The 26,270-nt window shown below is 33.0% G+C and overlaps 1 protein-coding gene and 1 long non-coding RNA gene across 6 annotated transcripts in view; one reads left to right on the forward strand and one right to left on the reverse strand.

The window, feature by feature from the left end:
• The window catches only part of LOC123703644 (mitogen-activated protein kinase kinase kinase kinase 5), a 45,246-nt gene extending 39,342 nt beyond the window's left edge, over window positions 1-5,904 (reverse strand). For 3 of the 4 annotated variants that reach the window (XM_045651722.1, XM_045651721.1, XM_045651720.1), the window contains exon 1: window positions 5,638-5,904. In XM_045651722.1, coding sequence (XP_045507678.1) covers window positions 5,638-5,748 — 111 coding nt within the window. In that variant the 5' untranslated portion in view covers window positions 5,749-5,904. The remainder of the gene's footprint in view (window positions 1-5,637) is intronic. The other variant, XM_045651723.1, reaches the window with a different exon arrangement.
• A 1,091-nt stretch (window positions 5,905-6,995) lies between these two features.
• On the forward strand, window positions 6,996-20,411 carry LOC123703846. 2 transcript variants are annotated; one of them, XR_006753056.1, is made up of 6 exons: window positions 6,996-7,423; window positions 7,607-7,660; window positions 8,432-8,687; window positions 10,944-11,070; window positions 18,931-19,077; window positions 19,637-20,411. It is a non-coding gene; the product is annotated as an uncharacterized LOC123703846 (long non-coding RNA). The 2 variants fall into 2 exon arrangements; XR_006753057.1 differs by lacking the exon at window positions 7,607-7,660 and having other exon boundaries at window positions 6,998-7,423.
• The last annotated feature ends 5,859 nt before the right edge of the window (window positions 20,412-26,270 follow it).

Below are 26,270 nucleotides of genomic sequence, written 5' to 3' on the forward strand. Positions count from 1 at the left end.
TTTTGTTGATTAAACAAACTTGTCAGAGCAAAACGGAAATATTATCTAACGAATCGATATAATTTATAATAAAGAACTAGCTAACCCGGTGAACTCTGTTTCGCCACCTTATGTTTAAACTTTAAATACCTCCTTCATAGTTTAAACACCAAACGAAATGTTACATAAGGCGCTGTATGTGAAAAATGATTTTCCCGGTTTTCCTGCTTTTCTGTTGAAATGTTTCCTGAATTTTCTTTGCTACAAACCTCACGGAGCCAGAGACCTTTCCAACAAATGCAATACCGTGGAAATCGGTTCGTGCGTTCTGGAGTTATAGCGTCAGGAAGGAAAACCCGACTTATTTTTATATATAGTAGTTAGAAGATATATCCTACAGGCATAATCATCCTGTCGCGTTAGAGTATATATTCTATGCTGATAGCGTAAAATAAAACACTAATAACGCTATAACCATAAACGAAAAATCCAACAAAAAGATAAAGATAGACAAATCGAATGAAACATAATAAGTAGGCTATTAATAATTCGGATCCATTGATCTCGATCAATTTATTATCTAATATATAAAAATCAATGCCACTTTTCGTTGTAATTCCATAACTCGAGAACGGCTGAACCGATTTCGATAATTCTTTTTTTATTATATTCCTTGAAGTACGAGGATGGTTCTTATGTAGAGAAAACGTAAACATGTACCACGGGCGAAGCCGGGGCGGACCGCTAGTTATTACTATAACTTCCTTAACTGGCGACCGGTTCGTGCTAAATTTAGTTCAAATAATACATAAGAGGATGATACGAGCTAATCTTAAAACGCTAAGCCGTTTCGGAGATAAGCGCTAAGAGAGAACAAACGAAATTCGTATTATACCTATAATTGTGTAGCTAGTACAAAATAAAAAAAAGTTGGCCGATTCTCAGATCATATAAGCACACAAAATTTCATGAGAAATGAGAATCGGTCAAGCCGTTTCGGAGGAGTTAATCTACAAACACCGCGATACGAGAATTTTAAATATTGATTTGAAGAAGATTTTTTTATTTTTATTCCATTTATGCAAAAAATATTGCTCGTACCGTGAATTTATAGCCTTCCTCGATAAATTGGCTATCCAATACAAAAATGACATTACAACTAGCCTAATGCCCGCTGCTTCACCCGCGTTGTCTACGACTTAACAAAGTATGTAGTTATTAGGTATAATAAAAAAATCCTTGAAACCAACGCTATTCACTGGTGAAAAGATAATGAAAATAGGTGCAATAGTTTTTGTGTTTATCGCGAACAGACAGATAGAATATGTAGTAAGAAATTATGAAGATACTAGATGTGGCGCGCTATTTTGCCCGCGGGTTAATCCGCCGTAGTAGTAAAGTACATATTTCTATAGCTCCATGTGTCATTCTGATGTAACAACCTATACATATAACTGAAAAGTTTCATCAAAATCCGTTCAGCAGTTCTATCATCAAAACATCCAACTATCCAAGATATATCCATTCTCACATCGCATTATAATTCACTAGCCTACCGCCCGCGGCTTCGCCCGCTTTGTCTAAAACCTAATAAATTATATACTAGAAACCTTCCTCTTGAATCACCCTATCTATTAAAAAAAAACCGCATCAAAATCCGTTGCGTAGTTTTAAAGATTTAAGCATAAGGGACATAAAGACAGAGAAAGCGACTTTGTTTTATACTATGTAGTGAAGTAGGAGATTGCTCATCGCAGGCAACATCCAGTCTAGTCGTACAATCCGAGGGTGCAGGTTCGATGACCGTCTAGCATGTCGCACCGGTTCGTACGATCAACAATTTTAATTGATCGCACTATTCTAGATTTATTGCATTTCTTATTAGCTTATAAATGTATAATTCATATAATCTAAGCGAGATTGGACGACACTCTTTTTTTATTGTGATAATATCGCCTAAAACTTGTTCCTATAAAAAATACCAGAGGATAAAAGACATAAAAATCGTCATCTCGCTCTTTCCAACTTATTGCATTTTTTTTCCAATGTCGAACTTAGCAAATTGCGATCTAATATTCTATATTCCTACGACCTGTCGAACTTCAGATTAAAATAAAAATAAAATAAAATTTATTAGCAACTTCAAATATAACTATCTACCTTTTTACTGGTTTATTTTTCCTATATCCCAAGGTTGCCTGGAAGAAATCGCTTTTAAGCGATAAGGCCGCCAAATTGTACATTTATTTTATAAGTTATATCGTTTCTGTAAATTTTGTTTTTGTGTGCAATAAAGTGTTTTCTATTCTATTCTATTCTATTCTATTCTATAACATTTCATTATTGCTCTGCCTTCTGAACTAGGTAATTTACCTGTATCTCAGAAGGCCAGTGCCTTCCCTAATCCCTTACTAATACCATATTTCAAAATTGTCTATTTTAAATACATTTGCCAACAAACAATCAAGTTTATACTAACTATCACGTGTATAAAAACCAAGTCATTTAAATAACAAGAGCACGTTATTCATCAATTATTATCCGCCATATTCAGTGACAGAGTCACCCACCCTCGAAGGTTGCGGTAAAAAATCAGGAAGTACGTTTGTCTAAACGTACGGAACGGTTCGACTCGTGCCGCGACACTAGAAATTTTAATGTAGAATGTAGAAATTTTTTACACAAGAAGTTTGCGTTTTGCATCGCGAAGATACTATTGAATTGAATATGCAGCAAATTTATCGTTACCTACTTCATAAGATAATTACCTACTTTCGTGAAAATAACACTGAATATGTGCAGAAAAATTACTTCATCATTCAACGGTACCTACACTATTTACGAGACTAACATTGCCGTAAAACTTATAAAGCTATATAACTATAAGTTAATCATGGAAAGTCAATTTATTTTATTTATTAAATAATATCATACATCCTTAAAAACATTTCTCATACAAATATCTCTTTCATCCAACCCGTCCAGTCTATATCTATACTAATATTATAAAGCTGAAGAGTTTGTTTGTTAGTTTCAACGCGCTAATCTCAGGAACTAATGGTCCGATTTCAAAAATATTATTATTTTATAATATATATTATCATCACGCTAAGACCAACAGGAGCCGAGCCACGCGGGTTAAACCGCAGAACGCAGCTAGTTAGCAATAAACGAGGCACAAGTTATACCTATTACTGATTACAGCTTCCTCTCGTATTTCTCCCACGGCGAGACAATTGATCGATTACACATACATATGATTATATGACACAATTATCGATACATTTCGTATGTTATTATATCTTTGTATAGGAAGCCAAATGGAGAATGTGTTAGAGATATATTTCAAGCTGTTCTAGTATTGAATTTTGTATTGTTTTGATGTCATGGGAAGTAGATTGGATAGTTGTATACGGTTTATATAACTGGGTAAAGATTATGAGAGCAAAATTAAATAGTTTTTTTTTTTAATAATACTACCTTGGACAACCTAGTTGTTACAAATTCTTATCCAAGTGGAAAGTTTGCGGATTTAGCAAATGAGTGAAATCTATACTAATATTATAAAGCTGAAGAGTTTGTTTGTTTGTTTGAACATGCTAATCTCGGGAACAACTGGTCCGATTTGAAAAATTCTTTCGGTGTTAGATAGCCCATTTATTGAGGAAGGTTATAGGCTATATATCATCACGCTACGACCAACAGGAGTGAGCCACGGGGGTGAAACCGCGCAGAGCAGCTAGTTTTAAATATATACCTGTTTGATGTCTTATTTATAATAATTCAGAACATATTGTTGAAAAATATTTTTTTAAGTAAATAGACAACCAAAGCTCCCCTTTAATAATCCAAAATTGAATCGTAAATAATATAGACAGAGGTAATAAATAATAGACCGAGCGAGAGACAATATACTGAAAGATAGTACATATATATTCACATATAAATCAACACAATTTCCATGTCTAACTAGAATAAATGATATCACCTGTTAACACAAAAGATATGCTAAACCGTTCAAATTTTCTCCGTTCTCAACCAATACAATTAACAGCTCACCTATTGCAAGATACTAAAACTATAATTACAAACAAACTGAACGCAATGAGTCAATGTTTTGTGAATCATAAACTTAACGCTTGGCCGAGCCGTGACCACTGAGGTAAATACTTCTTTATTTATATTATTTATCATGTGACATGTAACTATATAATCATGTCTTACTAATAGATCTAATTGGCCAGTAAAAGTTGGTTTAATTGAAGATATTACATGTTTCACACACATGTGACGTCACCTTAGTTATTATTTCTTATTATGTATTGTATATGTACCAAATTATTAGGTAACTAAATCATACAATAAATCTAAAATTAAGTTTAAAAAAATCTTGTTGAATTAGTCGAGTCCTTCAGTTTTACACTAAGCAAATTCATCTTTATAAGATAGAATATATGCATTATAGAGAACACACAAAATAATCATTTAAAGTTTGAATAAGAAATAGGAAATGCTCCACATTTTTTAATCAAATCATTTACTGTAACAATGTTGTGATAATAATAGTTTCTGTAGCCTACTTTGTATTTAATTATAGATGTTATCTAGGGTAATGCTCTATTCATATTGATAAATCTTAATAGTAGAAATGTATCATAATCAGTACTATGTATCATTTCATAAAATAAATATTGTGCAGTGTATAAATTTTTATATATTTCTTGATCTTTGTATATTATTTTCTAATTTTCTTTTGATTTTTCAAATCATACATTAAAAATTCATCATCATCATCATCAACATCATCAGCCCATATACGTTCCCACTGCTGGGACACGGGCCTCCTATGAGGGTACAGGCCATAATCCACCACGCTGGCCAAGTGCGGGTTGGCGGATGACACATGTCGTCGAACTTTTTTTAATTCTTCGACATGTTGGTTTCCTCACGATGTTTTCCTTCACCGTTCGAGCAGTGGTGATGTTACAACATGCGCAGATAAATTGAAAAATCAATTTATTTCCTGCGCGCTCGCCTGGTCTCGAACCACGGACTTATCGATTCGAAGTCCGAGGTCTCACCACTGAGCCACCACTGCTCTATTTCTCTCTCTCATTAAAAATTGGCTAGATACAATTATATAAGAATAAAAATATGTCTTCTTTGATATGTATATTTAATCTACTTATCATGTGAGAAGATAAATACAGAAAGACATCTAGATATGTCACTGGTTTGATATATCAAAGGATTAATTGGAAAAATTTTCAAAATGTTTCAAAGATTTTATATACAACTACGCTTCTACAAATTATATTTTATGATACATAGTATAAATATTGGCATAATTACGACTCTTTGTAACGTGTTGAAAGCAATTGCACAGTTCAAAGTGGGATGTTTCAGTCAATTAACCAATTTAGTGTCCAAGGACGTAAATGCGTGCAATATTTCTTTTTTTTTTTTCAAGAAACTCGCACGATTTTCGTATTCAGTATCGAGCCATCATTTTTGGCTGACCAATTAATAACGTATGCAGAATGTGACCCGAGGCCCGTTACGATTTATGTATGAATGTCATGATTCACCGTGATACTGGTGTGATAGCTTTGTAAACGCCGCGATGACGAAAAAAATAAAGAGTTAGAAAGCCCCTACCTTGTAGACATCTCCGTAAGTGCCCGAACCGATCCTCTGTATGAGCTCATATTCGTCTTGAGGATTTCTGCGTGATATATCTGAACTTAAAACACCACCACTATGCGCCATAATCACTAGCGAACACTAATAAAACATTTATTTACACTTTCATCTCATTATTCACATAATTGTTAGACAAAAACGTCGACAAATTAATTATTTTTACAACACAAACTCGACATCTCCCACAGATCTGACGTTTGATAGATCACGAAAAAATAAAAATGTAGACAAAAAATAATGAATGTCACGTCTGATATCTGTTTAGTGTTACCAGTTTAAAACTGTGGTTTTCAAGTCTTAACTTATGTTAAGACTTGAAAACCACAGTTGAAAACTGATTCATCAACAAACATTAATTATTTATTGCGCTTTCTTTTAACGGTATAAATTTATACACATTTATATTATTTTCCTGTAGACTGTAGTACAGATAAGAACATTTGGTTTATGCTTGGGTTTATGGATGATGACTGTGACAACTGACCATGGAAATCACTTGGAAATATATAAATTTCGGAACCCACACTACCAAAAAGCTCTGAAAAGCTCCCAAAGAAAGAGAAAAAACAAGGAAATTGATCTTGAAAATTATTGTAACCTCCTCTCCGTCCTGTGCCTCCGTCTCCTGTACGTCCGTTTCTTTCACAGGTTTCTTTCTAGTTAGGGTGAGTATAAAGATAAAAAATTCAGGATAATAGGGAAAAAATTATGGATACATAAATGGGGAATATATTGTATGATTTTTTTATCTGATAGTTTACAACATTTTATAGCGCAGCCAAAAAGTAATTAGAAGTATATAAAAAATATGTTTTAAAAACCCAACTTATATTGACAATTATTCAAACAACGCGGCCGGCCGCGGCCATTTGGCGCGCTTGAAACGCTGCATACTTGCTGCATGGCTGCAAGCAAATAAGGCCGCCTGTCCATCTGCAAGAAAACTTCCGTGAGAAATGTCCGACAGCAACTTGCAAGTCCCATCCGATTAGGGCCCTTCTGGCCTCCTCCACTCAAGCGACAGCTCAAGCCGAGGTTCGTGGTCCCCGTCAAGGGGGGACGCCCTTGTGCATGTCGCTACCAGGGTGAACCTTCAGTTCACCCCCGCGTCCGCGTTAAAATGTAGAAGCCCTTCTGGCTAACATTGAGAAACACCTTACAAAAAAAAAAAAAAAAAACTTGCAAGTATAATTCCGTGTTTCAGACAGACTGTCAGACATTTCTCGCAGAAGTTATCTTGCAGGTGGAAACGCGGCCTAAGCAAGGATATAGCCGCTTCCAAATATATTACTTGCTCTGTGACGGATACTTGCTCGTCTTCATATTGCTCTGCGGCCGCTTCGTGTCCGTGTGACGTCACAGTTCATGACAACAAACAAATCAAGTCAAGAAAATAGTCGAACAAGTTTTTGAAATTTCTTTGATTCAGTATTGTTATTCGTTTCTTATAATTGTTAATAAATCGTTATGGAACATCAGTCTTCAATAGCCAAATACAAAAATCAACATACAAGTATTGTGTTGTGCCTAACTGCGAAAATACAATAAGAAATGCCCCATAGTGTTTGTCCTTGTTTGTTTGTCTTTGTTACTGTCCGTATAAACATAGTAGTCTTTGTTTGTAACGTAGTAATAGTATCTCAATGGTTTTTAAGGAAAAAGTGGTGTAAAGACTCAAGTTATGTAGGTGCCAGGTTTAAAGAGGCGCGAACTTCCTATAAGTTAATATTGTTGTGAAGAGGTTAGTATTGAACTCTTTATTTTTATTGTAGGAAGTTCAGATCCGAACATCTTAATATAAAGTATATTTATTAGTTTGGTTGCTTCAAAACAGCACAACATATTGTAATACCTGTCATGTGGAACTCCTTTTTCAAAATTTCGTTTTTTAATAATTTCACTAATCTAGTTTCTAACATTTTAGGATGAAGAACACAGGAGACACAGTTAACTACATGGAGCATTAAATCAATAATTTGTAAGAAAAACAGACCTAAAACATAAAGATTAAAGAATATTGGTATACTTCCAAACAAATTTCAAAGAGAAGCCTGAAGCATCTGAGCCTCTTGCAGCCAAAATTGTATCCGATAGTGCCTCAACAACACAACATAATGTAAAATAACATACCGGTTTGTTGACAACTCAAGTTTACTTATAAAACACAGCATACACTTGTGAAGGAGTTTGCAGTACATACATAAGTCAGTAGATAGTGTAGTGAGAAGATAAAATTTTATAGTAACAAGGCAATTCAAGTAAATACTAAAATACAATATATCTATACTAATATTATAAAGCTGAAGAGTTTGTTTGTTTGAACACGCTAATCTCGGGTTAGATAGGTAGCTCATTTATCAAGGAAGGCTATAGGCTATATATCATCACGCTAAACCGCGTGGAGCAACTAGTGAAGAAATAAAAGTGTTAACATCAATAATTTATTATGTATACCCATATTATATGAATGATGATGTAATAGTGATAGTTAATTATATCCATTATTTTTCAACTTTCTTAATAACATCATTTTGTAATAATTTACCCCTTTTCATTACTTCAGTTTGATGACTTACAAGATTGTAAAAAATGTTGTGCATTTTCTGGTTTCTTCCGACTTGTACTAACTAAAAAATGGATGGATAATTTTTCAGATTCACTTGGCTGTTTGTAATATTGAATCTATTGGTTGTCGATATCGTTTAATTCCATAATGCATCTTTTAACAAATACAACACTATCTCCACAGCGGCGAACATCGCACAGTATTTGCTTGCGCCAGCCGCGCATGGTTAGCCATGTCGGGGGGTGCTGCTGCAAGAGCCACTGCTGCTGCGGCGGAGTCGTTGGCTACACATGCTAGAGCAGCGCATACGAGACTTGCCCCTGCGCATCCAGCTAGAGCTACACGGTTGGCTGATGATGATATAGTGTGATTCCTGCAGGCGCTACCGAATTATCGGTTGCTGAAGAATGTGCAGGATGATGCACCACCTACACAGCAGGTTAGTAAGGAAGAGCTACTGCAGCAGCATTGGGGTCGTTGGCTTCACATGCTAAGGCTGCGCATACACGGCTTGCGCCTGCGCACGGTGAGCGGTGACGGTAGAGCTGCACGGTGGTTGGCTGATGATGATATAGTACGGTTTGCAGGCGCTACCGAATTATAGACTACTAGTGGTCCGCCCCGGCCTCGCCCGTGGTACAAATTTCGCAATAAAAGGTAGCCTATGTCCTTTCTCGGGTAACGAAATGTCTCCGTACCAAATTTCATGCAAATTGGTTCAGTAGTTAAGGCGTGATTGAGTAACAGACAGACAGTCAGAGTTATTTTCGCATTTATAATATTAGTATGGATTGAAGAATGTGCAGGAGACACGCCACCTACTCAACAGGTTTGTAATAAAGTGCCACACACGCTAGAGCATGCGGTGGCTGGTGGACGATGATATAGTCCAGTTTCTACAAGCACTGCCGAATTATTGATTATTGAAGAATTTACAGAATAATGCGCGCTGACTACTCAATAGGTTAGTAGCTCTCGCTACGCAAGAGCAGTAAGGTCGCTGACGAACGATTCTGCGCTTCTTCTCTTCTAGATTATGATTGCTAAAGAATAAATATTTCAGGAATATATATAAATGATAATAACTAAAGGATAATGTGTGCAATATCATCAGTCTGTTCGAGTCCACAAAGCCGAATGTAATTTCTGTTTTTGTGGCAAAACAACTGAAACGACTAGCCCCAATCACCTTCGATCACCTCAATCATAAAACTCCTAAACGACATTCTGATAAAATAATATAAACTTCTAGAACTGTAATTTGCAATCTACACTAATATTATAAAGAGGAAAATTTTATTTGTTTGATTGTCATTAATAGGCTCATACACTACTGGACCGATTTAAAAAAAGTTGTGTGGTTTTATGAAACCACAGTAAAAGTGATACTTTTTTTCACACTATAGACATTTAACTAAAAATTATCGTATTTGTACGATAATTATCGTACGTATCGTGCGTCACGCGACATTCGCTACACAGACCAAAAAGTTTGTGACGATGTACTAAAAGTTTCACTTTAAAAATTCTTTCACCATTCGAAAGCTACATATCCACGAGTAATATAGGATAGGTTTTATCCCGGAAATTCCACGGGAACGGGAACTATGCGAGTTTTTTTTTTGAAACCGCGGGTGGAGCCGCCGGCGGAAAGCTAGTTTTAAAATATACTCAGTTCTGCACATAGATGATATTTGCATGCTGTTGAACTTATAAAAAAGTTGAACAGAGATATTACCTTGAACGGGGAGGTATTGCATCCTACTGAGTCTACTGTATTTCTAGGGTTAACATTGGATGAGAAACTACAGTGGGGAGCCCATGTCAACACCGCTGCAGGTAAGCTCAGTTCAGCTGCATATGCAGTCCGAAAAATAAGGCATCTCACCGATGAAGATACGGCTAGATTGGTTTATTTCAGCTACTTTCATAGCATTATGTCCTATGGAATTCTACTGTGGGGCAAGGCTGCAGATATAGAAACTATATTTATCTTACAGAAAAGAGCCATTCGCTCTATATATAATTTACGTGCTCGGGACTCACTAAGAGATCATTTTAAGAATACTGGTATCCTTACTGTACCATCACAGTATATATTTAATAATATTTTGCATGTTCACAAAAACGCCGACTTACACACAAGAGTAGGAGATAGACACGATTATGGCACAAGGAACAGGAATAGAATTGAAATGCCATTTTTCCGATTAGCTAAAGTTAAAAATTCATTTATGGGTCAAGGTATACGCTTATACAATAGAATTCCTCTCAATATTAAAGAGTTTAGTAATTCTAAATTTAAAACTTATATAAAAAATGTACTAGTTCAGAGAGCGTACTACAGTATTCAGGAATATATGGACGATAAAGACCCATGGAGGGTTGTCGCGTAAAAACCACAGGACAGTTCTTTGGCATATTATGATATATTATGTATAAGTTAGATATAAGTTACATATTATGTAATATTGACATGATTTTAAAAGAGCAACTATGGAGTTTCTTGCCGATTCTTCTCCATAGATACTGCTTTCCGAATCGGTGGTAAATGTTAAAAATACTTATGTAATGACGATTCGAAAGTGCTACTAAATAGTAGTCTAATTGAATAAATAAATGTTTGAGTTTGAGTTTGAGTTTATACATTAAAAATTAAAATGCTAAAAATAATTCCATTTTATCAAATGTGTAGGAATAAAAGCAGCTTATGAGCGTGAAGCTGAAATCCTCGGTTTGAGTCTTGGCGGTGGTGAAGTTATTATCAAAGAGATAGCGACATGCACCAGCTTGAAGAGCTAGCTTTGCTTGCTGAAACTATGGTAAGTTAAATCTAACTAATTTAATTTAATATAATTAAAAAAAAAATATTGATTGATTATATTATAATGATAATATGATTGATCGATTAAATCGATTGATCGATTTATTGATTGATTGATCGATTCAATCGATTGATTGATCGATTATTGATAGAATGATTGATCGATTGATTGATTGATCGATTCAATCGATTGATTGATTGATCGATTCAATCGATTATTGATCGATTGATTGATTGATTGATCGATTGATTGATCGATTAAATCGATTGATTGATCGATTTATTGATTGATTGATTGATCGATTAATTCGATTGATTGATTGATCGATTTATTGATTGATTGATCAATTTATTGATTGATTGATCGATTATTGATCGATCGATTGATCGATTCAATCGATTATTGATCGATCGATTGATTGATTGATCGATTATTGATCGATTGATTGATCGATTAAATCGATTGATCGATTTATTGATTGATTGATCGATTCAATCGATTGATTGATTGATCAATTGCTCCATTTATTGATTGATTGAATGATTCAATCGATTGATTGATTGATCGATCGATTGATTGATTGATCGATTGATTGATCGATTCAATCGATTGATTGATTGATCAATTGCTCCATTTATTGATTGATTGAATGATTCAATCGATTGATTGATTGATCGATTTATTGATTGATTGATTGATCAATTTATTGATTGATTGATCGATTATTGATCGATTCAATCGATTATTGATCGATTCAATCGATTATTGATTGATTGATCGATTATTGATCGATTGATTGATTGATCGATTATTGATCGATTGATTGATTGATCGATTCAATCGATTGATTTATTGATTGATCGATTATTGATCGATTGATCGATTGATTGATCGATTGATTGATCGATTAATTAGATTGATTGATTGATTGATCGATTCAATCGATTATTGATTGATCGATTATTGATCGATTCAATCGATTATTGATTGATTGATTGATCGATTATTGATCGATTGATTGATTGATCGATTCAATCGATTATTGATCGATTCAATCGATTATTGATCGATTGATTGCTCCATTTATTGATTGATTGATTGATTCAATCGATTGATTGATCGATTAATTCGATTTATTGATTGATCGATTAATTGATTGATTGATCAATTTTTTGATTGATCGATTATTGATCGATCGATTGATCGATTCAATCGATTATTGATCGATCGATTGATTGATTGATCGATTGATTGATCGATTTAATCGATTGATTCATTGATTATTGATAGAATGATTGATCGATTGATTGATTGATCGATTCAATCGATTGATTGATTGATCGATTGCTCCATTTATTGATTGATTGATTGATTCAATCGATTTTTTGATTGATTGATTGATCGATTAATTCGATTGATTGATTGATTGATCAATTTATTGATTGATTGATCGATTATTGATCGATCGATTATTGATCGATCGATTGATCGATTGATTGATTGATTGATCAATTTATTGATTGATTGATCGATTATTGATCGATCGATTATTGATCGATCGATTGATCGATTTAATCGATTATTGATCGATTGATTGATTGATCGATTACTGATCGATCGATTGATCGATTCAATCGATTATTGATCGATTGATCGATTGATTGATCGATTAATTAGATTGATTGATTGATTGATCAATTTATTGATTGATCAATTTATTGATTGATTGATCGATTATTGATCGATCGATTGATCGATTCAATCGATTATTGATTGATTGATGGATCGATTCAATCGATCGATTGATTGATTGATTGATGGATTATTGATTGATTGATTCAATCGATTGATTGATTGATCGATTTATTGATTGATTGATTGAACGTTTGCTCCATTTATTGATTGATTGATTCAATCGATTTTTTGATTGTTTGATTGATCGATTAATTCGATTGATTGATTGATTGATCAATTTATTGATTGATTGATCGATTATTGATCGATCGATTGATCGATTCAATCGATTATTAATCGATCGATTATTGATTGATCGATTTTTGATCGATCGATTGATCGATTCAATCGATTATTGATCGATTCAATCGATTATTGATTGATTCAATCGATTATTGATTGATTGATCGATTATTGATTGATTGATTGATTATTGATCGATTCAATCGATTATTGATTGATTGATCGATTGATTGATCGATTAAATCGATTGATTGATTTATCGATTTATTGATTCAATCCATCGATTTATTGATTGATTGATTAATTTATTGATTGATTGATCGATTATTGATTGATTGATCAATTTATTGATTGATTGATCAATTTATTGATTGATTGATAGATTATTGATCGATTCAATCGATTGTTTGATTGATCGATTGCTCCATTTATTGATTGATTGATTGATTCAATCGATTGATTGATTGATCGATTTATTGATTGATTGATTGATTGATCAATCGATTATTGATCGATTCAATCGATTATTGATCGATTCAATCGATTATTGATCGATCGATTGATTGATTGATCGATTGATTGATCGATTTAATCGATTGATTCATTGATTATTGATAGAATGATTGATCGATTGATTGATTGATCGATTCAATCGATTGATTGATTGATCGATTGCTCCATTTATTGATTGATTGATTGATTCAATCGATTTTTTGATTGATTGATTGATCGATTAATTCGATTGATTGATTGATTGATCAATTTATTGATTGATTGATCGATTATTGATCGATCGATTATTGATCGATCGATTGATCGATTGATTGATTGATTGATCAATTTATTGATTGATTGATCGATTATTGATCGATCGATTATTGATCGATCGATTGATCGATTTAATCGATTATTGATCGATTGATTGATTGATCGATTACTGATCGATCGATTGATCGATTCAATCGATTATTGATCGATTGATCGATTGATTGATCGATTGATTGATCGATTAATTAGATTGATTGATTGATTGATCGATTATTGATCGATCGATTGATCGATTCAATCGATTATTGATTGATTGATGGATCGATTCAATCGATCGATTGATTGATTGATCGATGGATTATTGATTGATTGATTCAATCGATTGATTGATTGATCGATTTATTGATTGATTGATTGAACGTTTGCTCCATTTATTGATTGATTGATTCAATCGATTTTTTGATTGTTTGATTGATCGATTAATTCGATTGATTGATTGATTGATCAATTTATTGATTGATTGATCGATTATTGATCGATCGATTGATCGATTCAATCGATTATTAATCGATCGATTATTGATTGATCGATTTTTGATCGATCGATTGATCGATTCAATCGATTATTGATCGATTCAATCGATTATTGATTGATTCAATCGATTATTGATTGATTGATCGATTATTGATTGATTGATTGATTGATTATTGATCGATCGATTGATCGATTCAATCGATTATTGATTGATTGATTGATCGATTAAATCGATTGATTGATTTATCGATTTATTGATTCAATCCATCGATTTATTGATTGATTGATTAATTTATTGATTGATTGATCGATTATTGATTGATTGATCAATTTATTGATTGATTGATCAATTTATTGATTGATTGATAGATTATTGATCGATTCAATCGATTGTTTGATTGATCGATTGCTCCATTTATTGATTGATTGATTCAATCGATTTTTTGATTGTTTGATTGATCGATTAATTCGATTGATTGATTGATTGATCAATTTATTGATTGATTGATCGATTATTGATCGATCGATTGATCGATTCAATCGATTATTGATTGATCGATTATTGATCGATCGATTGATCGATTCAATCGATTATTGATCGATTCAATCGATTATTGATTGATTCAATCGATTATTGATTGATTGATCGATTATTGATTGATTGATTGATTATTGATCGATTCAATCGATTATTGATTGATTGATTGATCGATTGATTGATCGATTAAATCGATTGATTGATTTATCGATTTATTGATTCAATCCATCGATTTATTGATTGATTGATTAATTTATTGATTGATTGATCGATTATTGATTGATTGATCAATTTATTGATTGATTGATCAATTTATTGATTGATTGATAGATTATTGATCGATTCAATCGATTGTTTGATTGATCGATTGCTCCATTTATTGATTGATTGATTGATTCAATCGATTGATTGATTGATCGATTTATTGATTGATTGATTGATTGATCAATCGATTATTGATCGATTCAATCGATTATTGATTGATTCAATCGATTATTGATCGATTGATCGATTATTGATCGATTGATTGATTGATCGATTCAATCGATTATTGATTGATTCAATCGATTGATTGATCGATTAATTCGATTGATTGATTGATCGATTTATTGATTGATTGATCGATTAAATCGATTGATCGATTCAATCGATTGATTGATTGATTTATCGATTATTGATAGAATGATTGATCGATTGATTGATTGATCGATTCAATCGATTGATTGATTGATCGATTGCTCCGTTTTTTGATTGATTGATTGATCGATTAATTCAATTGATTGATTAATCAATTTATTGATTGATTGATCGATTATTGATCGATCGATTGATCGATTCAATCGATTATTGATCGATCGATTGATTGATCGATTATTGATCGATTGATTGATCGATTAAATCGATTGATCGATTATTGATCGATTGATTGCTCCATTTATTGATTGATTGATTCAATCGATTGATTGATCGATTAATTCGATTGATTGATTGATCGATTCAATCGATTGATTGATTGATCGATTGCTCCATTTATTGATTGATTGATTAATTCAATCGATTGATTGATAGATTAATTCGATTGATTGATTGATCAATTTATTGATTGATTGATCGATTATTGATCGATCGATTGATCGATCGATTGATTGATTGATTATTGATCGATTGATTGATCGATTAAATTGATTGATCGATTATTGATCGATTGATTGCTCCATTTATTGATTGATTGATTGATTCAATCGATTTTTTGATTGATTGATTGATCGATTTATTCGATTGATTGATTGATTGATCAATTTATTGATTGATTGATCGTTTATTGATCGATCGATTCAATCGATTATTAATCGATCGATTCAATCGATTTTTGATCGATCGATTGATCGATTCAATCGATTATTGATCGATTCAATCGATTATTGATCGATTCAATCGATTATTGATTGATTGATCGATTATTGATTGATTGATTGATTGATTATTGAATGATCGATTGATCGATTCAATCGATTATTGATAGATTGATTGATCGATTCAATCGATTATTGATCGATTCAATCGATTATTGATTGATTGATTGATCGATTATTGATCGATTGATTGATTGATCGATTCAATCGATTATTGATCGATTGATTGCTCCATTTATCGATTGATTGATTGATTCAATCGATTGATTGATCGATTGATTGATCGATTAATTCGATTGATTGATTGATCGATTTATTGATTGATTGATCAATTTATTGATTGATTGATCTATTATTGATCGATCGAAAGATCGATTCAATCGATTATTGATCGATCGATTGATTGATTGATCGATTATTGATCGATTGATTGATCGATTTATTGATTGATTGATCGATTCAATCGATTGATTGATCGATTATTGAATGAATGATTGATCGATTGATTGATTGATCGATTAAATCGATTGATTGATTGATCGATTTCTCCATTTATTGATTGATTGATTGATTCAATCGATTGATTGATTGATCGATTTTTTGATTGATTGATTGATCAATTTTTTGATTGATTGATCGATTCGATCGATTCAATCGATTATTGATCGATTCAATCGATTATTGATTGATTGATTGATCGATTATTGATCGATTGATTGATTGATCGATTCAATCGATTATTGATCGATTTAATCGATTATTGATCGATTGATTGCTCCATTTATTGATTGATTGATTGATTCAATCGATTGATTGATCGATTAATTCGATTGATTGATTGATCGATTTATTGATTGATTGATTAATTTATTGATTGATTGATCGATTAAATCGATTGATCGATTCAATCGATTGATTGATTTATCGATTATTGATAGAATGATTGATCGATTGATTGATTGATCGATTCAATCGATTGATTGATTGATCGATTGCTCCATTTATTGATTGATCGATTAATTCAATTGATCGATTATTGATCGATTGATTGCTCCATTTATTGATTGATTGATTGATTCAATCGATTGATTGATCGATTAATTCGATTGATTGATTGATCGATTTATTAATTGATTGATTAATTTATTGATTGATTGATCGATTATTGATCGATCGATTGATCGATTCAATCGATTATTGATCGATTATTGATCGATTGATTGATTGATTGATTAATTTATTGATTGATTGATCGATTATTGATCGATCGATTGATCGATTCAATCGATTATTGATCGATTATTGATCGATTGATTGATTGATTGATTAATTTATTGATTGATTGATCGATTCAATCGATTATTGATCGATTATTGATCGATCGATTGATAGATTCAATCGATTATATATTGATTGATCGATTATTGATCGATTGATTGATTGATTGATCGATTAAATAGATTGATTGATTGATCGATTTATTGATTGATTGATTGATCAATTTATTGATTGATTGATCTATTATTGATCGATCGATTGATCGATTGATCGTTTATTGATTGATTGATCGATTATTGATAGAATGATTGATCGATTGATTGATTGATCGATTCAATCGATCAATTGATTGATCGATTTATTGATTGATTGATTGATCAATTTATTGATTGATTGATCGATTATTGATCGATCGATTCAATCGATTATTGATCGATTGATCGATTCAATCGATTATTGATCGATTGATTGATTGATTGATCGATTATTGATCGATTGATTGATTGATCGATTCAATCGAGATTGATTGATTGATCGATTAATTGATTCAATCGATTGCTTGATCGATTTATTGATTGATTGATTGATTCAATCGATTAATCGATCGATTTATTGATCGATTCAATCAATATATTTTTTGACTGATTGATTGATTGATCGATTAAATCGATTGATTGATTGATCGATTTATTGATTGATTGATCGATCGATTGATCGTTAATTGATCGATCGATTGATCGATTCTATCGATTGATCGATTATTGATCGATCGATTGATTGATTGATTGATTCAATCAATTGATTGATCGATTTATTGATCGATTCAATCTATCAGCTCATCCTTATCAGCAGCTCGTAGGACCACGCACAAGTTCCACAACGAAAGCGAAACATAGTTGTCAATTTAAACAACCAAATAACGATGTATATTGATAACTAACTGTGCCACGCGGTTTCACTCCGCTGCTGTTGGTCTTAGCGTGATGATATGTATAGCTCATAGCCTTCCTCGATAAATGGGCTATCTCACACCGAAAGAATTTTTCGAATCGGAACCAGTCGTTCCCGAGATTAGCGCGTTCAAACAAACAAACAAACTCTTCAGCTTTATATTAATTATTAATATTAGTACAGCCTAGCCGCGCTTCACGGTTTCACCCGCGTGGCTCCCCTTCTGTTGGTCTTATCGTGATGATAATTAGCTTATAGCCTTCCTCGATAAATGGGCTATCTAATACCGAAAGAATTTTTCAAATCGGACCATTCGTTTTCGAGATTAGCACGTTCAAACAAGTAAACAAACTCTTCAGCTTTATAATATTAGTATAGATTAACACAATTATTTTACAGGAATGGATAAGCGCTAACATTCAAGCACGTCCGAGCACTATGAGTCCACCTCTGCAATGAACTGATAAGTTTGTGAACGACTTGAACGCTGCGGCGGCCATCTTTACTGAAATTTCCCATAAGTGCTTGCTATTCTTGCATATAGAGGTCAGATTTGTTTTATTTAGTTCTCCCCATCAATACAATTTGTTTATTTTGTAATTAACATTAACGGCCTTTATAATAAAAAGTTAAACAATGGATAAATTTCTACCATTTTCTACCATAGCTGTGTCCTGCTCTTGCTCACATGAAACGTCAATCATAAAAACAAGACAGGTTGTTGCAATAACTAATCCATTGCAAAGCGAATGGGTAACATTTTATTAGTAAGATCTTAAATTATTATTAGAGGTTTACCAATTAAAGTTTAAACTACCAATTAAATATGGATAAAAGTTTTATGTGTGTTTGGATTGGATATAAATACATGTACATTCCCTTTTCGTACCCATGATGTCGGTAACATATTATCTTATTTATTCTTTTTGTTTTCATGTTGCCGTTATTATAAGTCTGTAGTCAAAACATACTATTGTTTTTACTTCATTTAAATTTTACATGAAATTTTAATGAACGGTCTATATAAAGTGTATTTAAAACATTTATTACGTGTAAAATGAATACTTTTTATGCTATTCAACACAACCCCTCACTCGTGTTACAGTACATAATGAACGGCATCGGCGAGATGATGTTCGCCGCGGTAGTATGACGCTGGCAATCAGCGCGCCGGGCCATAGCAACCAGCGCTGGCTATCAGCGCGCCGGGCCATAGCAACCAGCGCTGGCTATCAGCGCGCCGGGCCATAGCAACCAGCGCTGGCTATCAGCGCGCCGGGCCATAGCAACCAGCGCTGGCTATCAGCGCGCCGGGCCATAGCAACCAGCGCTGGCTATCAGCGCGCCGGGCCATAGCAACCAGCGCTGGCTATCAGCGCGCCGGGCCATAGCAACCAGCGCTGGCTATCAGCGCGCCGGGCCATAGCAACCAGCGCTGGCTATCAGCGCGCCGGGCCATAGCAACCAGCGCTGGCTATCAGCGCGCCGGGCCATAGCAACCAGCGCTGGCTATCAGCGCGCCGGGCCATAGCAACCAGCGCTGGCTATCAGCGCGCCGGGCCATAGCAACCAGCGCTGGCTATCAGCGCGCCGGGCCATAGCAGCCGTGGTGGGGAGAGACTCGCAGCGCTGAGACACTGTCTCGCAGCGCTGAGACACTGTCTCGCAGCGCTGAGACACTGTCTCGCAGCACTGCGTATCCCGTTCGACGCGCTCCACGCTGCCCGTGCGCACTTGCACCTGCTGGCACACCCGAGGTGAGGCTCTATGGAGCTATATGGGAGTGTAAAATTTGACCAAAATGTTTAAACTACACCTACTCGCGTGGTAAGGACACACCGCGCGCCATCTATTGAGATGATTAACAACCATTTCAACCAATATGAAGCACTTTTCAGTGAATACAATATTGTAACGTATTTATAAAGCATTTGAATGCCATAAAACCAAAAATATAAATTTAACAAAAAAGGTCGTGTTCCATCGTTACAATATTGTATTCACTGAAAAGTGCTTCATATTGGTTGAGATGGTTGTTAAATCAGCTCAATAGATGGCGCGCGGTGTGTCCCTTAAGACACATAAAACTGAAAGGATGGAATAAATTCGATTGCTCAGGCGGGTCACGAGTGGCTGAGTTGGTTAGGCATCCGCCCCGGAATGGCGCGAAGAATACGGGTTCGAGTCCCGCCTCGTGATCGAATTTTTTCTATTCCTTATATCGATTTTCTTTTTCTATTCCAATCGATTGATTGATTGATCGATTGCTCCATTTATTGATTGATTGATTGATTCAATCGATTTTTTGATTGATTGATTGATCGATTAATTCGATTGATTGATTGATTGATCAATTTATTGATTGATTGATCGATTATTGATCGATCGATTATTGATCGATCGATTGATCGATTGATTGATTGATTGATCAATTTATTGATTGATTGATCGATTATTGATCGATCGATTATTGATCGATCGATTGATCGATTTAATCGATTATTGATCGATTGATTGATTGATCGATTACTGATCGATCGATTGATCGATTCAATCGATTATTGATCGATTGATCGATTGATTGATCGATTGATTGATCGATTAATTAGATTGATTGATTGATTGATCGATTATTGATCGATCGATTGATCGATTCAATCGATTATTGATTGATTGATGGATCGATTCAATCGATCGATTGATTGATTGATCGATGGATTATTGATTGATTGATTCAATCGATTGATTGATTGATCGATTTATTGATTGATTGATTGAACGTTTGCTCCATTTATTGATTGATTGATTCAATCGATTTTTTGATTGTTTGATTGATCGATTAATTCGATTGATTGATTGATTGATCAATTTATTGATTGATTGATCGATTATTGATCGATCGATTGATCGATTCAATCGATTATTAATCGATCGATTATTGATTGATCGATTTTTGATCGATCGATTGATCGATTCAATCGATTATTGATCGATTCAATCGATTATTGATTGATTCAATCGATTATTGATTGATTGATCGATTATTGATTGATTGATTGATTGATTATTGATCGATCGATTGATCGATTCAATCGATTATTGATTGATTGATTGATCGATTAAATCGATTGATTGATTTATCGATTTATTGATTCAATCCATCGATTTATTGATTGATTGATTAATTTATTGATTGATTGATCGATTATTGATTGATTGATCAATTTATTGATTGATTGATCAATTTATTGATTGATTGATAGATTATTGATCGATTCAATCGATTGTTTGATTGATCGATTGCTCCATTTATTGATTGATTGATTCAATCGATTTTTTGATTGTTTGATTGATCGATTAATTCGATTGATTGATTGATTGATCAATTTATTGATTGATTGATCGATTATTGATCGATCGATTGATCGATTCAATCGATTATTAATCGATCGATTATTGATTGATCGATTATTGATCGATCGATTGATTCAATCGATTATTGATTGATTGATTGATCGATTGATTGATCGATTAAATCGATTGATTGATTTATCGATTTATTGATTCAATCCATCGATTTATTGATTGATTGATTAATTTATTGATTGATTGATCGATTATTGATTGATTGATCAATTTATTGATTGATTGATCAATTTATTGATTGATTGATAGATTATTGATCGATTCAATCGATTGTTTGATTGATCGATTGCTCCATTTATTGATTGATTGATTGATTCAATCGATTGATTGATTGATCGATTTATTGATTGATTGATTGATTGATCAATCGATTATTGATCGATTCAATCGATTATTGATTGATTCAATCGATTATTGATCGATTGATCGATTATTGATCGATTGATTGATTGATCGATTCAATCGATTATTGATTGATTCAATCGATTGATTGATCGATTAATTCGATTGATTGATTGATCGATTTATTGATTGATTGATCGATTAAATCGATTGATCGATTCAATCGATTGATTGATTGATTTATCGATTATTGATAGAATGATTGATCGATTGATTGATTGATCGATTCAATCGATTGATTGATTGATCGATTGCTCCGTTTTTTGATTGATTGATTGATCGATTAATTCAATTGATTGATTAATCAATTTATTGATTGATTGATCGATTATTGATCGATCGATTGATCGATTCAATCGATTATTGATCGATCGATTGATTGATCGATTATTGATCGATTGATTGATCGATTAAATCGATTGATCGATTATTGATCGATTGATTGCTCCATTTATTGATTGATTGATTCAATCGATTGATTGATCGATTAATTCGATTGATTGATTGATCGATTCAATCGATTGATTGATTGATCGATTGCTCCATTTATTGATTGATTGATTAATTCAATCGATTGATTGATAGATTAATTCGATTGATTGATTGATCAATTTATTGATTGATTGATCGATTATTGATCGATCGATTGATCGATCGATTGATTGATTGATTATTGATCGATTGATTGATCGATTAAATTGATTGATCGATTATTGATCGATTGATTGCTCCATTTATTGATTGATTGATTGATTCAATCGATTTTTTGATTGATTGATTGATCGATTTATTCGATTGATTGATTGATTGATCAATTTATTGATTGATTGATCGTTTATTGATCGATCGATTCAATCGATTATTAATCGATCGATTCAATCGATTTTTGATCGATCGATTGATCGATTCAATCGATTATTGATCGATTCAATCGATTATTGATCGATTCAATCGATTATTGATTGATTGATCGATTATTGATTGATTGATTGATTGATTATTGAATGATCGATTGATCGATTCAATCGATTATTGATAGATTGATTGATCGATTCAATCGATTATTGATCGATTCAATCGATTATTGATTGATTGATTGATCGATTATTGATCGATTGATTGATTGATCGATTCAATCGATTATTGATCGATTGATTGCTCCATTTATCGATTGATTGATTGATTCAATCGATTGATTGATCGATTGATTGATCGATTAATTCGATTGATTGATTGATCGATTTATTGATTGATTGATCAATTTATTGATTGATTGATCGATTATTGATCGATCGAAAGATCGATTCAATCGATTATTGATCGATCGATTGATTGATTGATCGATTATTGATCGATTGATTGATCGATTTATTGATTGATTGATCGATTCAATCGATTGATTGATCGATTATTGAATGAATGATTGATCGATTGATTGATTGATCGATTAAATCGATTGATTGATTGATCGATTTCTCCATTTATTGATTGATTGATTGATTCAATCGATTGATTGATTGATCGATTTTTTGATTGATTGATTGATCAATTTTTTGATTGATTGATCGATTCGATCGATTCAATCGATTATTGATCGATTCAATCGATTATTGATTGATTGATTGATCGATTATTGATCGATTGATTGATTGATCGATTCAATCGATTATTGATCGATTTAATCGATTATTGATCGATTGATTGCTCCATTTATTGATTGATTGATTGATTCAATCGATTGATTGATCGATTAATTCGATTGATTGATTGATCGATTTATTGATTGATTGATTAATTTATTGATTGATTGATCGATTAAATCGATTGATCGATTCAATCGATTGATTGATTTATCGATTATTGATAGAATGATTGATCGATTGATTGATTGATCGATTCAATCGATTGATTGATTGATCGATTGCTCCATTTATTGATTGATCGATTAATTCAATTGATCGATTATTGATCGATTGATTGCTCCATTTATTGATTGATTGATTGATTCAATCGATTGATTGATCGATTAATTCGATTGATTGATTGATCGATTTATTAATTGATTGATTAATTTATTGATTGATTGATCGATTATTGATCGATCGATTGATCGATTCAATCGATTATTGATCGATTATTGATCGATTGATTGATTGATTGATTAATTTATTGATTGATTGATCGATTATTGATCGATCGATTGATCGATTCAATCGATTATTGATCGATTATTGATCGATTGATTGATTGATTGATTAATTTATTGATTGATTGATCGATTCAATCGATTATTGATCGATTATTGATCGATCGATTGATAGATTCAATCGATTATATATTGATTGATCGATTATTGATCGATTGATTGATTGATTGATCGATTAAATAGATTGATTGATTGATCGATTTATTGATTGATTGATTGATCAATTTATTGATTGATTGATCTATTATTGATCGATCGATTGATCGATTGATCGTTTATTGATTGATTGATCGATTATTGATAGAATGATTGATCGATTGATTGATTGATCGATTCAATCGATCAATTGATTGATCGATTTATTGATTGATTGATTGATCAATTTATTGATTGATTGATCGATTATTGATCGATCGATTCAATCGATTATTGATCGATTGATCGATTCAATCGATTATTGATCGATTGATTGATTGATTGATCGATTATTGATCGATTGATTGATTGATCGATTCAATCGAGATTGATTGATTGATCGATTAATTGATTCAATCGATTGCTTGATCGATTTATTGATTGATTGATTGATTCAATCGATTAATCGATCGATTTATTGATCGATTCAATCAATATATTTTTTGACTGATTGATTGATTGATCGATTAAATCGATTGATTGATTGATCGATTTATTGATTGATTGATCGATCGATTGATCGTTAATTGATCGATCGATTGATCGATTCTATCGATTGATCGATTATTGATCGATCGATTGATTGATTGATTGATTCAATCAATTGATTGATCGATTTATTGATCGATTCAATCTATCAGCTCATCCTTATCAGCAGCTCGTAGGACCACGCACAAGTTCCACAACGAAAGCGAAACATAGTTGTCAATTTAAACAACCAAATAACGATGTATATTGATAACTAACTGTGCCACGCGGTTTCACTCCGCTGCTGTTGGTCTTAGCGTGATGATATGTATAGCTCATAGCCTTCCTCGATAAATGGGCTATCTCACACCGAAAGAATTTTTCGAATCGGAACCAGTCGTTCCCGAGATTAGCGCGTTCAAACAAACAAACAAACTCTTCAGCTTTATATTAATTATTAATATTAGTACAGCCTAGCCGCGCTTCACGGTTTCACCCGCGTGGCTCCCCTTCTGTTGGTCTTATCGTGATGATAATTAGCTTATAGCCTTCCTCGATAAATGGGCTATCTAATACCGAAAGAATTTTTCAAATCGGACCATTCGTTTTCGAGATTAGCACGTTCAAACAAGTAAACAAACTCTTCAGCTTTATAATATTAGTATAGATTAACACAATTATTTTACAGGAATGGATAAGCGCTAACATTCAAGCACGTCCGAGCACTATGAGTCCACCTCTGCAATGAACTGATAAGTTTGTGAACGACTTGAACGCTGCGGCGGCCATCTTTACTGAAATTTCCCATAAGTGCTTGCTATTCTTGCATATAGAGGTCAGATTTGTTTTATTTAGTTCTCCCCATCAATACAATTTGTTTATTTTGTAATTAACATTAACGGCCTTTATAATAAAAAGTTAAACAATGGATAAATTTCTACCATTTTCTACCATAGCTGTGTCCTGCTCTTGCTCACATGAAACGTCAATCATAAAAACAAGACAGGTTGTTGCAATAACTAATCCATTGCAAAGCGAATGG

Source organism: Colias croceus, chromosome 27 (genome assembly GCF_905220415.1).
Source record: "Colias croceus chromosome 27, ilColCroc2.1".
Taxonomy (NCBI): Eukaryota; Metazoa; Arthropoda; class Insecta; order Lepidoptera; family Pieridae; genus Colias; species Colias croceus.